This window comes from Ochlerotatus camptorhynchus, unplaced genomic scaffold (assembly GCF_037179485.1).
Source record: "Ochlerotatus camptorhynchus isolate MF236.1 unplaced genomic scaffold, CSIRO-AGI_Acam_v1.1 ptg000754l, whole genome shotgun sequence".
Classification (NCBI taxonomy): Eukaryota; Metazoa; Arthropoda; class Insecta; order Diptera; family Culicidae; genus Ochlerotatus; species Ochlerotatus camptorhynchus.
In genome coordinates this window covers 150,357-166,719 of record NW_027041221.1, presented here as the reverse complement: position 1 = coordinate 166,719, position 16,363 = coordinate 150,357, and the positions used below count along the sequence as shown (strand labels likewise).

The 16,363-nt window shown below is 41.4% G+C and overlaps 1 protein-coding gene across 1 annotated transcript in view; it reads left to right on the top strand.

Annotated features, from left to right (window-relative positions):
- Positions 1–915: 915 nt before the first annotated feature.
- The window catches only part of LOC135714886 (dystrophin, isoforms A/C/F/G/H-like), a 135,810-nt gene continuing 120,362 nt past the window's right edge, over positions 916–16,363 (top strand). The window contains exons 1-3 of the mRNA XM_065238300.1: positions 916–1,132; positions 11,780–11,835; positions 14,822–15,709. Coding sequence (XP_065094372.1) covers positions 916–1,132; positions 11,780–11,835; positions 14,822–15,709 — 1,161 coding nt within the window. The remainder of the gene's footprint in view (positions 1,133–11,779; positions 11,836–14,821; positions 15,710–16,363) is intronic.

Sequence of the window (16,363 nt, the reverse complement as noted above, 5' to 3'; positions counted from 1 at the left end):
TTTATTATAGTCACTTTAACACTCTTGGGTCATTCGTGACTTGTCCGGGGGTGAGATTTGAACTCGTGACTTTGGCGTGAGAGGTATGGATGTTAACCACTACGCCGGGGTCGCCCCCCACGCGTTTTATGATGGTTAGGACATCAATTCAGCTTATCGTTTACCAAAACGAACCCTGCTGCAAACCCAACCCTATTACCCAATATCCCAGAGATTCCTCGTTTAAGTGCAGGGGTGTTCTCGGCTTCCATCAAAGCGAGTGTCACGTCAACACATTCCTACCCCTTCCTTTCTTGACCTGTGTTCAGGCGCGGCCGGCGCTGATATTGCCTAGTTTGAGATCACCAGTTCTTACACATTGAGGATGATTGCTAGTCCCAAGCATCGTCTATTGGTTCTCTGTGTAATTACAGCTGGTCTGGCAATAACAGTGTAGCAACCGTGGGCGGTCAATCATGCTCATGCTCATGCTCTGTCTCTGAATTATGAAGTTATAGAATCCAAATAGCCCTAAATAGAACATCGGTCAAAGGAGGCATCGACTTGTGGAAATATGAGACCATTTTCAAATGTAATTTACTGCCCTACAAAATAATAATCTAAATTATTTTTATCAACCTTCAAAGTGGATTCCCATTTTACCTCAACGCTTGTTCGTTACCTCCACCCGAAAAGAAAATTGCTCAAGAAAGTGTTTTTATGATTTTTATGTAAATTGTAATGCGAGGTTTGAACATGTGTTTCTGTCTTCCTTTGCCTGGTTACCTGCTCATCAATGAAGAATGTCGATGCCGCGTACTCGAAGTTCAATGAGTTCCACAATAAGCTGGCTGAAATGATGAATTGGATGAGCATGACGAGGCGTATGCTGTCTACGAGAAAGTGTATTACGAAGTGTCAGCGTATGTGGAGGAGATGCTCATGGACGCCGCGAAGAAGGAGAACCGACCAACGGACCTGCAAATGAACCAACAAGTGATCGTGCAGCAGCAGCCGCTGAAAGCACCGATATCAACCTTCGACGGTCAGTATGAAAATTGGCCAAAGTTTGAAGCGATGTTCCTTGACATCAAGGCCAAGTCGAACGATACGAACTCCATCAAGCTGTACCGTTTGGATGAAGCTCTCGTTGGTGCAGCAGCAGGAATCCTTGACGCAAAGACTATGAGCACGCATGGACGATTCTCACAGAGCGTTTCGGAAACCCTCGCGTCATCATCAACACCCACATCCGTGGTTTGCTGTCGTTGAAGAAAATGACAAAAGAATCCTACCGTGAGCTACGTCAGCTCAGTTGATGCATGCGCTTGGCATATCGAAAGTCTTCGCTACTTGGAGCCAAGGTTGCAAAGACTCATTTCAGCTAAAATAATGTTTTTCGGAATAATAAAACCAAAAGATGGTATGATGGCATGTTTTACTTGTAACTTACAAGAAGAGGTTACAAAGTATGCGTTGGAAACATAAAACCTGTAAATTTTGCTTTCTATGAGTCACAATCAGCGATTTGCTGATCGCTGAGTGAGTGAGTGAGTGAGTGAGTGAGTTTGTGAAAAATCGCTGATTGTGACTCTCATGAAGTGAAATAAACAGGTTTAATATGTCAAACACATTCTTTGCAACCTCTTCTTGTATCCTACCAATTCAAAATTTGATCATGGCATCTAATTATTTCATAATTTAGAAAAACATTGTTTTAGCTGAAATGAGTCTTTGCAACCTTGCTTGGAGCAAGATCTTCTTGGTATGTCGGAGCTCATCGTCATCCACTTGCTAGCATCAGCATTGGATACGGTCACTAGGAAGCAGTGGGAAGCGACCATCGTGTGAGGAAAGCTGCCTAAGTACGAAGCTATGATAGCATTCCTGAAGCAGGAATGTGACATACTGGAGAACTGTGAAGCATCCAATCAATCTGCATCCCATCGTGTGCAGCAACGAAGGCTACAGTACAGCCGAAGTTCAACCCGAAAATCTTAGCCGTTTCAACCAACAGTGGAATCCCATAAGAATTTCCAGTGCGAGTTCCTGAAAAGTATGAGTGTGCCCCAACGTGTGAAGAAAGCACGATCCTTGGGCATGTGCTTCAATTGTCTGAGGAAAGGTCATCAACTGCGTGACTGTCCGTCAGACAGAAAGTGTTTGAAATGTCGTCAACGTCACCATACTCAACTCCATGATGATACCAGGACGAAACCAGACCATGCCGAAAGTTTGAAAGTTGCAGCGTCTGGCTTTTCGGTTCCTACACCGAAGCCGGCCAATTCCGAAGCTCAAGCTGGCCCATCCAGTGCTTCAACAAATGCCGTTAGTTCAACCTGCTCAATTCAAGCCGCACCAACCAAGAAGAACGTTCTCCTGCTAACAGCAGTGGTAAACATCTTCGATCGTTCAGCCTCATCTTTGTCGAATCCTCCTTGATTGTGGGTCCCAAGTGAATCTCATCACGAAGAACATGGCCGATACTATCGCAGCGAATATTTCACTAGCAAATGTGAAGATTTCTGGCGTGAATAACCGAATCACTAACAGTCTGGAGAAAACCGTCGTGAAAATCAATTCGCGTTGCAGTGACTATCGAGTAGCGGTAGAGTGCATTGTTACTCCTTCAGTAACTGGTGCAACTCCGAACACCAAGATCGATGTGAGTGATTTATGTATTTATCCCGGATTCCAGCTAACAGATCCCGATTTCAATACTCCTCGAGAACTCGATATGCTGATTAGCAACGGTCTGTTTTCTTCCAGCTACTCAAGGCCGGCCAGTACCGACTGGATAAACATCTTCCATAGTTGCGAGACACGCATTTTGGTTGGGTGTTCACGGGAGAATACGAAGAAACGTGTAACCAAAGTGCATCCTATTCCCACACGATCACTGTCGATGACGAGTATGATGCTGTCCAGCATTTCTGGACTGTCGATCGCTAGCTTTGAAGTGACTCTATTGCTCGAACAGCATTTGGGTTGAGATCCGTGCCTACGTGAGCAGTACGTGCAGTTCATCAGAGAATACGAACGCCTGGGTCACTGCAAACAGATCGATAACAGCAGAGATCCACCCAATATTCCAATGTGCTACCTACCACACCATGCTGTTATCCGTCCTGATAGCTCCTCGACAAAGTGTAGGGTTGTCTTCGATGCCAAGCCATCGAAAAACAAATTCTAGTTGCTTTGATTCATCTGTGCCTCCAGAGATTTTTTTGGAGAGAGAGTCCCAAAAACCCGTTGAAATTGTACGAACTAACCACCGTAACATAGGGTACAGCAACTCGTTGCTTAGTGCAGTTGGCTGAAGATGGCAAGTCGGAGTATCCTTTACGAGCGTGCACAGTGAAAGAAGATTTTTTGTGGATGACGTTTTGTCTGGAGATGATACGTTGGAAGCAGCTATCGAGCGACATAAACAGGTGAAAGATGTGTTCGCTAGTGCTGGGCATCCCATTCATAAGTGATGCTCAAACTCCGAGAAATTGCTGGAACACATTCCGGAAAGTGAGCGTGAAAAAAAAAGATCCTGTAAGAGCAAGGTATTAACACAGTGATCAAGATGCTTGGTATCTTGTGGGACCTTCAAAGTGATGAATTACTGTTCTCAATTAAGTCACCAAATTTTACGAAGAGAATTATTTTGTCTCAGATTGCCTAGTTGTACAATCCTCTTGGATTCTTATCGCCAGTGATTGTTCTTGTTAAGTTGCTCATGCAGCAGTTGTGGCGAAGCAAGGTAGATTGGGACGAACCAGTTGAAGACGCAATAAGTGTACAGTGGTTGCAGATCAAGAAAGCACTCGCAATAACGAATTAGGTCTGCATTCCAGGGCGTTTGCTAACTGACGGAGCAATGTGCTATGAGTTCCATGGTTTCGCTGATGCTTCTATGCCTGCTTATGGAGCATGCGTATATATTTTATTTTTTAATCACCATCTTTGACATTTTAGCCATACAGACTGTGACTTAATCTTATTCTTAAAAACTGGTCTACTTATATTAAAATCAAAAACATCACACACATCATTAAACAGTCTGCAACATCTATCGAGAGGATTATTATAACCGTAAGCAGTACGATGTTCGGGAGTCCACAGAAAGTAATAGTTGCGGAGACGGCGAGCTGGAGTGTGGAAATTGATGTTCCCGAGCAAACAACTGCACTCAATATGATTACTAATCATGTCAAATATGAACATCCTCTGGAGAAAGACTCGGCGATTTGTTATTGTTTGTAGTCCAATAAGCGCACATCTATGCTCGTACGGAGGTAAGCTATCTTGATTTGTCCATGGCAGACGTCGTAATGCAAACTTTCGTTTCTGGATTCTCTCGTTGGGCAGTACATGAACAGCATGATATGGAGTCCAAATTTGTACTCCATATTCAAGAACACTGCGGACCACAGAGCAGTACAGCGCTTTCAGGGCGTACACGTCATCGAATTGTGCAGTATTGCGGTGCAAAAATCCTAGCATGGAGTTGGTCTTTGCAACTGTCATGGATATGTGCTCGTTAAACCGTAGTTTGCAGTCCAAGATCAGCCCAAGATCCTTAATGGCACTAACCCTTTCCAGCGGCGATTGATTCATAGAGTAATCAAAAATGGTCGGACAGTGAGAGCGGGTAATGGTAATCACTTTGCATTTGGCAGCATTGGCTTGCATTCCATTCATCTGAGACCAGGATTACAATCGCTCTATATCAGCTTGTAGTGTGCAACAATCCACGATCGATTTGATCACACGGTACAGCTTAAGATCATCCGCATATAGTAACTTACAGGAACTTAGCTATCACACACGTCGTTGATAAACAGAACGAAAATGAGAGGTCCAAGGTGACTCCCTTGTGGAACCCCCGAATACCTCGGATCTGGAATCACGTACCTTAACGAAAGCCTTCCTGGAAGATAAGTATGATTTCAACCAACAAACGATCCACGGTGGAAGAACAAGGCGGTTTAGCTTCATAATTGCTAGGTCGTGAGCGACTTTGTCAAAAGCCTTAGAGAAGTCGATGTAAACGGAGTCCACTTGCTGACGCTTCTCGATGCTACCTATAAAAGTGTTCGTGTAAGTCATCAGGTTAGAGACTGTCGAGCGCTTTTTCATGAATCCATGCTGAAACTCTGAGATTATGGGTTGAACAGCTGGATACAACTTCTCATGCAGAAGACTTTCGAGAAATTTGGCCAAGCAGTTCAGGATCGAGATAGGTCGGTAATTTTCCACTTTGTGCATGTTACCGGACTTGAAGATTGGTGAAGATTGGCGAGCTTCCAGGCATCCGGAAAAACGCCATCCTTAAGCGATCGATTGAAAATAGACATAACGGGAGTGGCCAACGATGTTGTCGAAAGACGGTGGAATACGGTCCGGGTCTGGACCTTTCGATAGAATAGCGTCTTGACTGAAGATGAGCTGCTGCAGGTGACTGTCGTATCTTGGTAGCTGATCAATGTATTGCTGCGGTGGAGGAGTTTGATCGGGTTCGAAACCACTTCAGAAAAAGTCAGTGAAAAGGTCAGCATAAGCGGTGTCGGTGGTGGAGCTTCTACTACCGTAGGTGACGTCCACGGGAATACTAGCTGATATTTTCCGAGAGTTGATAAAAGACCAGAACGACGATGGATTTTCCTGCTTACCATTTCCGAGCTTCCTGCAAACTTTTATACTCTGCTTCTACTAGCTGCACCGTATACTTGTTTGCTGCGGTCCGGGAACGAAAGTAACGTTTTGAACTTTACGCAGACGGTTACACAGATTACGCCAAGGTTGTTGGAATTGCAAAAAAGATTTTCGTGTCTTCACCGGAACATTATCTTGGATTACTTTATAGATGTTGTCGTAGAATACGGAGACGGCGGCATCAATGGTGGGTTGGTCAAGTATTTGTACCCAATCCAAGGCGGCAATCCTCGTGTTAACAACATCGAAATCACATTGTGCAAAATTATACTCACTGCGGGCTGCTGGGTACGGGAGCGGATGATCTCTCGAACGGGAGTCAACTTTTAGAATCAACGGCTTGTGGTGACTATCAACTTTCATAATTGCAGAGGGTGGTTCAAACAGCTCGATGCAATCGGAGTCACTGACGAGAACCAGGTCAAGAAGCTTACCATTCGTGTTCACCAGATCGTTGAATTGCTTCAATCCAGCAGACAGTATGGACTCCACTACAGCGAGTTCCTGTTCTGATGAAGCATTGAGAGGCAGAAATCCTCTGACGTCCTCATCGAAGTCCCAAGCTAGATTTGGCAGATTGTAATCGCCCACAACTATGGTTTTATCGTGAGGGTTCGCCATATCAAGCTGTTGTACAGACTCAGCGTGTTTGGTGTAAATGTCGGACTGACTATTTGGTCGAATATAGATGCAGCACAGGAAGATCGATTGATGTTGTAAATCGACTTGAACAGCAAATTGTTCGAGGCTCTCAACGCCCACAAAATGCACAGCTCGGATTTCACGGCAATTAAGACGCCACCGCCACGTCGCAGTGCGCTGGTACGAGAATTCCGGTCACAGCGGTAGATTGTGTAGTTGCTTGCGAGTTCAGCATTCGTAATGTCGGTATGAAGCCAGGTTTCAGTGAATACCACCATGTCGAAATCACAAGAAAGCAGCGAATGGAGTAGAGCGTTAGTTTTTGTCCTCAAGCCTCGGACGTTTTGATAATATACGGTCCAATCTGTGCGAATGTTAGCAGGGTCACAAGACGCTAGCTTAGGCGACGTGCTTGGTTCAGCTGACTCTAGGCGTTGCTGATTGGACCAGAATCTATGTGCAGTACCGGTTTCCAAAAATTATGCGTTCTCCTTTCAACATCAGCGAACTCCCGAAATTCGATACCTTGTGGCCAAGACGAAGGATCCATCGCTTTTGTCTTCATTTCGAGATTGACTCCAACCTTGAATGAAAAGAAGGACAGAGCTGACAAAGGCCGTCCTCTGGGTTTCAGGGATTTGGCAACAACTTCATCCGTATTCAAACAATCTTTGGCAAGTTTCTCGATGTCTGCCTTCGATACATCTGGTGATATTTTTGTTAGATACAGCCAGAACTTGTCGTCGGATCTACTCATTGCGGCTGATGTCACGTTGAGAGTTGATTGGCCTGTGCCACGTAAAACTTTGTTTGGCTGATCGGATGCCGATGATTCGTCGTCACGGCGTTTTTGGATTACCAAACGTGAACATTTGAGGAGGAAGAGGAGATAGCACTGCTGGAGAGAGCTTGTTGAATCCACCCTGGATCTCCTGCCTAATTTCGGTAGGCTATCTTTTATCTCACTCTTGATCTCTTCAATTATTTTTTGGTACCTGTCGTTGAGTTCGATCGCAGCCGCGTTCGTTGATGTCATAGCGTTTTTAAAGCGAGCGTTACCCATGATGTCGCGGCATCCTTTACACATCCAAAAAATAGCAGACTTACCGCTTATTTATTTGTACAGTTCATCCGTTATTTGTGCACAACTGTAGTGGAAAGCAGCTTAACAAAAACCACCGCAAACCACTTTCCCAGTGGTAATGCTGCGCGCGCAGCTATGACAAACTTCCGTTATGGCCATGAGGAACTTTGCTTCTCATGCGGTTAGCAACGAACGATGGAGTTGCTCTAATTGTAGTACATGTACTGACAAACAGATGGCGCCACTAGTGAGATCGATGACGAGAGAGCGAGAGAGTGACAATGACGGATTGCAATCAAGCGAAGACTACAAATCAAGAAGACTGGCAACTCTGCCAAAATTCAGGAGACAGTAACGGCAACGCCTCTTCTGAGCAATAGTGGAACCAGTGTTTGATGGTGTGTGTAAATAGCTGTCCATTAATGGTTTCCCAAGACGCATTTCGCGCCAAATCGTATTCGGAGCTTTCAGCACCCTCTCAGATTTCAATGAAACTTTCTGGATGTGTGGTGACTTAATATGCCACTCTGCATACTTAGTTTTTCCAAAATTTATCTAGATTAACATTTTAGAAGGGCCAAACTTTTACTGCCGATTTTTTCAAAATATTATGGAAAAATGACAACTCCTACAAAAATGTGTCCAAGTTATCGAAAAAAAATACTAGAAAAAATTTCATTTGAGACCTACACTGAAAAAAATCGATTTTTAAAATTTAAAGTCGATTTAAAAAAATGGCCATGTTTGATTTGGATGAAACTTTGCCTCAAGATATGTAATTATGTTTACTACCATCCGTCCATACATCGCGAGATGGGCACTTAAGGAAAAAAAGTTTTTCTTACAAAAACTTTTTCATGTCTGAACTACCATCCGTCCATACATCGCGAGATGGGCACTTTTAAGGAAAAAAAAGTTTTTCTTACAAAAACTTTTTCATGTCTGAACTGATTTTTTTTTTTTTTTTTTATTTGCCATTTTCACACAAAATTAAACCAGTGAAACTCAAAATCATCTCAGAATCCAATGAAGCTCAATTTGCGATTCAATTTTGTCTAATCAGCACTTAAGTCCACTTTGATTTATCGAGAATTTCGTATGAAAAGGGCTCATGATGCATTTCTCGCCAAATCGTATTTGGAATTGGCAGCACCCTCTCAGAGTTCAATAAAACTATTTGGACATGTCGACCTTGTAAAAAAAAATATCATTCCCTTATTCTGTTGTCTACTAGGGGAAACGCTCCTATAGTTGCGGTACGTTAGATGCATTAGGTTCCTATAGTTGTGTATGGAGACTAAATACACAACTAAAGGAACTTAACGCTTCTAACGTACCGCAACTATAGGAGCGTTTCCCCTACTGATGCAAAATTTGATAATATGTGAGAGAAAAAGACAAGATATTTCATATATCATTTATTTATATATTTTCAATGTTTTAAACCTATTTTCATACATGCTATTTTTTTCCTTTTTCCAATCAAGTTAAATAGAGGAATTTACGTATTCTCGTCAATCTAAGCAGCGTCCGCACTTCTATTAGCATTTTGTCCGCGTTACGCACATATATCACGTGTCTGTTTGTTAACATTCATCTGCTGCTTGCTTCTCTATCCATTCCAATCGACAGAATTTTTCAAACCGGTTTGAAAGCGTTTTTACAACGCTCCAAACTTCTCAGGTGAGTGTGACTATTGTCGGCAGCCTCTTTTTCTTCGGCAACCTTCCCATTAGAACTGCGTGTTAACCAGCTGTTCTATTATCGGCAACTCGAAATCAGCCCCATTTTGTAGTGCGTATACTTCATTTGAAGAAAAATCTGGCATAATAGGATTGCTCGGTCGTAGCAAAATAATCAGATTGAAGCTGAAAGACTAAAGAATCGTTTGAATACATTCAGGGAAGTGTGTTGATGGGAAAACATAGTGAAATTATCGTTTAAATTTTGGTTGCCGAAAACAGTCAATGGGTGCCGAAGCCAACATTTACCCTATGTTTGGTTCATCTTCTGAATTAGAATACCTTTTTGCCGCTACTTTGTCACCAGTTATAGTCACAAAACTGTGGAATTTCTGTGTGCCAGATATTGTCTTTGTGCTGTTGGGGGAGGTAGCTCATCGATTCTTCCGGTTCGCCTCCTAGCATCGTGCTATAAGGTACCAGGCGATAACCAGGGTAGTTGATCGATAGCTCGATGACGTCATTTCGTTGGCGTCTGCAATGGGAAATTCTCATAGCAGGCGTTGACGATGGGACGTTGTCGAGTTGTTGAATAGCAACTATCGTGGTAACTCACCGATTACCTGTCGATCTGCCAAATTTGGAAAGACGTCTGCATTGAATTGTCTCATATAATAATATTCCGCCCACTATATCACAAGAAATTGCGAGTAGCTGAGTGGAAAGGAGATAAGTTAAGCATTGGGTACAGGACCAAGTCTCCCCTGGGTGGTGCAAGAAGATGAGCGCAATAGAATCATCAAGTTGCCATAAGGCACGGAATGAGACTATTGCATGGCTGGGTAGTCAAAGTCTTCCATACGTTAGTCATTTCAGGTGGATTAGAACAGGTTTAGGTTTAGGGTGGGCGTTGGCCAGATTTGGATTTTTCAGATATAATCCTAAATAGGACCTAGATTATTTAATACACTAGTAACCTCAACTTCTGTCACAATGTTTCATTGTGACTAATCAACACTCAATGGGTAAAATATCAAATTTGCGGTAAATTTGAAAAAAAGGTAACTTGGAGTGTAGAGCGCACTGCCCACTGGACGATTCTGAAGCCTGACCAATATAGGGGAATTTACGTATTCTCGTCAATCTAAGCAGCGTCTGCACTTCTACTAGCATTTTCTCAGCGTCACGCACATATATGATGTGTCTGATGTGTCTGCTGCTTGCTTCTCTATCCATTCCAATCGACAGAATTTTTCAAAACGTTTTGAAAGCGTTTTTACAACGCTCCAAACTTCTCAGGTGAGTGTGACTATTGCGGCAGTCTCTTTTTCTTCGGCAACCTTCCCATTAGAACTGCGTGTTAACCAGCTGTTCTATTATCGGCAACTCGAAATCAACCTCATTTTGTAGTGCGTATGCTTTATTTGAAAAAAAATGTAGCATTACTGGATTGCTCGATCGTTCAAATATAATCAGATTAAAGCTGAAAGGCTAAACAATCGTTTGGACACATTCAGGGAAGTGCGTTGATGGGAAAACATAGTGAAATTAACGTTTAAATTTTGGTTGCCGAAAACAGTCAATGGGTGCCGAAGCCAACATTTACCCTATATAGATACATTCATACCATTGGCATTTTGTATTTGAGTTAAGACAGAGACAGGATGCGGAAGGCCCGCTTAGGGGGAGCGTAACCCATGTTATGGCTTCCATTTATTAAATAGTTCAGATAGGCTGGAAATGATAGGTTCATGGTGAGAAAATGTACCATATGGTGCCCGTTCACTGATCAAAATTAGATTCAAATCGTCAGGAATTGACGATGATTTGTCAAGTTTCATTTTGCATTTGCATATAATTGTAAGTTTCGGTTTGCTTTTGTAATTGTAAGACAGATAGTTTGGCTCAATTGAAACATTGAGTTGTATAAACTTGACGAATCATACCTCTAAAATAGAAGTAGTTACAGTGCCGCATTATCTAACAACCACTGCCTGCAACTAATGTTGGAGGGGTCAGCAGGGCTGATTACGGATAAAAACTAACATAACTCTAACACTGAAATGATCCCGAAACTAACGATCATTCATTGCACTTTGAGTCATAAAGTAGTTTTATTTATTTTCCTACTAATCTATCTACACACTTTGTTTTTTCTACCGAGCTCGGCTGTGTGGGTCTCGGCGGGGAGGGGGTTTCGCTGAGATCTCGGCGGGAGTGACATTTGATTGCCGAGTCTCGGATAATGCCTTTTCTAATAATCTGCCTACGTTCCTTTTATTTGTTATCTACTTCATCCCTTTTTTATTTGTCTGCTCTTCTTTCCTCTTCTCTTCTTTTGTTTTGTTTGTTTACATATAACTAATACTAATACCTCATTGTTTTCTCTCTAATTTGTCTACTATGTCCCACCATCACGATGAGAGATGAGCTACCGTACATGGTACACGCTCATATACACTCCCAAAATAGTATGCCGCAAGTAAGTATATCACAGAGGCAACTAAAGATCCAGAAACGAAAACCGATAACGCTGAAGATAATGAGCTGTAGTGATTTATATGACTAAATAGTATTATTTATTTATACTAACCTAAACACAACGTGGGGTGACCCAAATCCAAACGATCACTAACCAAAATAATAGACTTATCTTTTTTCAGCAGCACTACACCAGCCAGCAAAGTTCAACAATCCATCGTTGCTTATGCCTTTGTTGTCGTTTGGAACCAGTTTTGCGAGGTAGGCGACGATTGTGCGTATTTCTCGCGTAACTTTTGAAAAGAGCCTATTTATAGCCTGAACAATACGTAAAGAGCAAATTGAAACATTGAACGTCGCGTGAAAGTGGAACTTAATGAAGGCCTAAGTACTGTTTCGTAGTTTTTAGTTTTCGGATTTGAAAGATCGTCGGTTACAGTGGCCTGCTTACTGAGCAGAAAAACGCGGTCCCAGGTCCTTACATATCAAAGAGATTTATGGTAAAATCGCTTGTGTATCGTGTATTTTGCGAAACTCGTTGTTGTCGTTGGTTCCGGGTTTGAATGGATACAAAAATTTGAGCAACGGTATTATGTGATATGAGGGGCTCGGTGGCCTTAGAGCAACCGTTTTTGCTTACTGAGCAGAACATCATGAGTCTAATCTCAGGCCCATCCACATTCAAGATTCGTCAATCGTTTTATTTGTTAATATGACTACATGGTAATAACAGTAACTCGGTGATTAAAAAGGTGCTCGTCTGCCTAGTGGCAAACGTTTTTGCTTACTGAGCAGAAGACCGTGGGTTTAGTCCCAAGCTCCTTCGCGTTATATGATCGTTAGGACATCAATTCAGCTTATCGTTTACCAAAACGAACCCTGCTGCAAACCCAACCCTCTTATCCAACATCCCAGTGATTCCTCGTGGAAGTGCAGAGGTGTTCTCGGCTTCCATCAAAGCGAGTTTCATGTCAACACAATCCTTCCCATTCCTTTCGTGACCTGTGTTCGGGCGCGGCCGGCGCTGGTATTGCCTAATTTAAGATCACCAGTTTTTACACATTGAAGATGATTGCTAGTCCCAAGCATCGTCTATTGGTTCTCTGTGTAATTACAGCTGATCTGACAATAACAGAGTAGCAACCGTGGGCGGTCAATCAAGCTCAAGCTCAAGATATTGTCTTTGTGCTGTTATATAGTTCTTCGAGTTCTTCTGACATTTCGATGTACTGTTCAGTGGATGTGTACTCGAAACGTAGTTTTGTGATATTTTTATCTGTTTGTTCAACTGCCCAGTTATATAATTCTCGTGGAGTTGTTATGGTGTTTCCATAATCTCGAGCAAGACCAACTCTCTTTGCCATTCGCTTGAGAGTGCCACCAATGGCATCACAGGGACCTTTTCCATGAGACGTTGCAAAAAAATGCCATTCTGCTTCTAATCCATGCTTTGACTGAAATCTACACAGACTAGCAAAGTTTTTTTTGATTTTTGTTTTGTGATGCTGCCCCATCTGACATATTACATAGTAATTTTAGAAAAATCTATCGATTGTTTAATAAAATGGATGTATTGTTGCTTGATAATTATTCCAGTGATATCCTTGAGCAGCTTTTTGGATAATGAATGAAATTTTCAGAAAAATCACAAATTGCTAGAATTTTGCCTTCTTTTAATGATTCTTTTTTATTTCTTAGAAAAGATGACTGTTGTTTGTAAATAAAGTCATGAGTTATATGTTTGTTAATTTTATCAATGAAATACGGAACAAATTCATCAACAGGCTTGATAATCGTTTCCAAATTACAACGATCAGTATTCAGCCACTGTTGAAACACAACATCTTGTTTGTCATTTGATTCCAATGAAAAAGTAAGTTCCTCTTCAATATGTTCTTTGGAAGCACACTTTTCGCAAGCACGGAAAAAGCAATCAGTTGTTCTAGTAGAAATATTACAAAGCATTTTTTCTATTATTGCATCTTGTGACATAATTCTTAAACTGTTGATCATTAATTTTACATTTTCATGAATTGTACAAATACATACATTATGTATACCAGTAGAATCAAGCAAAATGCAATGTTTTGGTCGCAATTGTGTGAATACAGTGAAACCAATATTAATATCTTTATATTTATCAACAAAAATCATGTACGCTTCTTTGAGGGACATCATTAACAGGCGTTTTTGAACGTGTTCTTTTCGTCCATTTCTAAACTCGGAAACAAAATCATTTGTTCCGGGCATAGGTCTTCTAAAATCATTGTCATCTAAAAATTCCCTAACTAGTTTTTTATATCATCGTTGATCCCATGCCCACTTCTTTTGTTGGGTGTGCTTAGAATACCCTGCTCATTAACAAGGCTCTTCACCTGCCTCACCATGTACGTTGGTGCGTTGAATTCTGCTACAACTTTATTCACGGACCAAGACTTTGGCAATACTGATGATCTTTTCTGTCAGCTCTAGGGGAATTGAACTTCTCCTTTAGCTGCACAATGATTTATTCGTATGCCTCTAATTTGCTAATGTCTGCTGTCTAATGTCTGTAATGTCGAGGTGTCCCTGTAGTTAGTGACAACATATATGTTTTTTAATGGCCTTGTTTTAGAAATCCATTCTGTAATCTGCGATATTCTCTCTTTTTGTATAAAGCTTTTAGAAGATTCACTTGTTTTTAGGCGTATAAATAAATCGCTTTAGGACCGCTTTCTTCAACGGTTAAGCCTTCAATCAGGTTTCAGCCATATGGGTAAACCTGTTTTGCGATGGAAATGAAATCAACTTTTCCTTAGTAATGTTAAAATTGTTTTCCATAACGTATAGTAAATGTACTTTCAATAGCAGATATTTGAATCACATTATTTCGGGCGGTGTTTGTGAATCACACTCCGAAAGCGTTCAATCGTTAATAATTGTAACTTTAATAATTAGAGAGAGAGAGGATTAGTAATTTCCATTTAATTGCACTACCTTATTTGCTTATCCTTGACAGATACGCGTATTTCGTCTACAATGTGCAGACTTCTTCAGTGTATTGTACTAATACTCGACTCGAGTTATTCAGTTTTTCCACTAAGACGCCAACATTCTTCAGTATTCACAGTGAAAGTAATCAAAGGGGAGTGTACTATATTCTGTATTGGAATCGGTTTTACACAACCATGTAAATAAATTCCTGTAAGGTGTCATACCAATCTAATTTATATCGGAGTATTTCAAAGAATAATGTACGATCTTCCAGGATGCATTGAAAGAAATAACACCTAATGAGAAGGAAGACCATGCAGAGTTTGTTGTCCTCAGTGATACAGTTCGTCACCGACGTGCCAAAACGCTTAATTTATCACCAACTAATAAGGAATCCAAAGCGAAAGAGATATCCGTTAGGAACCTCGAACAACAGTCAAACATTTTGCCTGATATTTTACCCGCCACGTTCAGGCTGGTAGAAACAAGTGCTTTGTTTTCTTGCATATCCAGCGCCGAACCATTGCAGCAAGCTAAATCCGAAACGAGGACAGTGAGTCATCACTACAGTGAGTGCTCAGTAGTTGAAGTAAAAGAGAAAAATATGAGCGCTAAAATGTCCGTTCGGAGTATTAATATGCCTTCCTCAGATGTAACCATGCATGGTCAAGTAGTTGACACGATCAACATTCTCGAGTCATGTAAATTTGTTGAACCCGAATATGTTGAAACAGTACATATAATAGATGCATCTTCCGACACTGATACCAGCTGCCCATCGCCGAAGCCTGACAAAAAGCAAATGAATGTTTCTAAGCCATTGAGCAGGATAACAACGAGTACACCTAAATCGAGTAAACCAATAAATACCGTCCAAATAGGCGGTGAACAATCTCAATCTCCAAAGCAATTGAGAATAAGCAAAAAACTCATACTTCCACAAAAGTCTTCTATTGATGTACTCAGAGATTTCGATAAAATATGCCTGAATGTTGAGGAGGCGTCAAAAAATCATCCAGGTCTCAGGGATTTGGTATTCGACGAACGAGACAGCTTTTATAGCTCAGATAAGGAGAACTATGACGAGTTGCTAGTATTTTCAGAAGATGAAGACATTCCACGATATTCCATCGAAATGGCCACCGACTCGGACAGTGACACGGTACAATATTCTTTTACATTTTTTTCCTAGGAATAGATGGAGTCTCGGAATGTCTCTCAAGAATGGCTTGTATCAACATAAGCATTTCCAGTTCCGCGCTGCGCTTCTCGCTTCAGGTTTACGCTGTTATACGCATAACAGTTCCATATTCTATGCAATGCTCATGTACCGTGAGACATGCGTATAACGGTAGTTGAAATAGTCGTCTATAATGTTGATGTTTTAGCTGAAAACCTCTAGTAAAAGTTTGGACGTCTGCAAAAAGCTGTTCCAATCGAAGTTTAACTGCACGTCTTAATTCGGTTGGAAAAGTTTTTTTTCTTCAGTTTTCTGGTGACGTTCTTCCATGCTTTTACCCTCAAGCATAGAAATAACTCTAAGACTAGAAGGTCCCGAAGAAATGTGCTCAACTTTTTGGCTCAGCTCTGGTACTCTCTTCGGTCCCAAGCTAATCGATGCACCCCTCTAACCATAGGAAAATCCACGAACCCCTTATTTTATCTGTCAAACTTTCATAGCTAATAAAAACAACCATAGTGTAGTACTAGAATTTCGACTAAAATGGGGTACGTTAATCGATTTGAGCCCAAATCAAAAATTATAGTTGGGCACTTCTTCTCACAATACAGTCAACTCTCGATAACTCGTTATTGA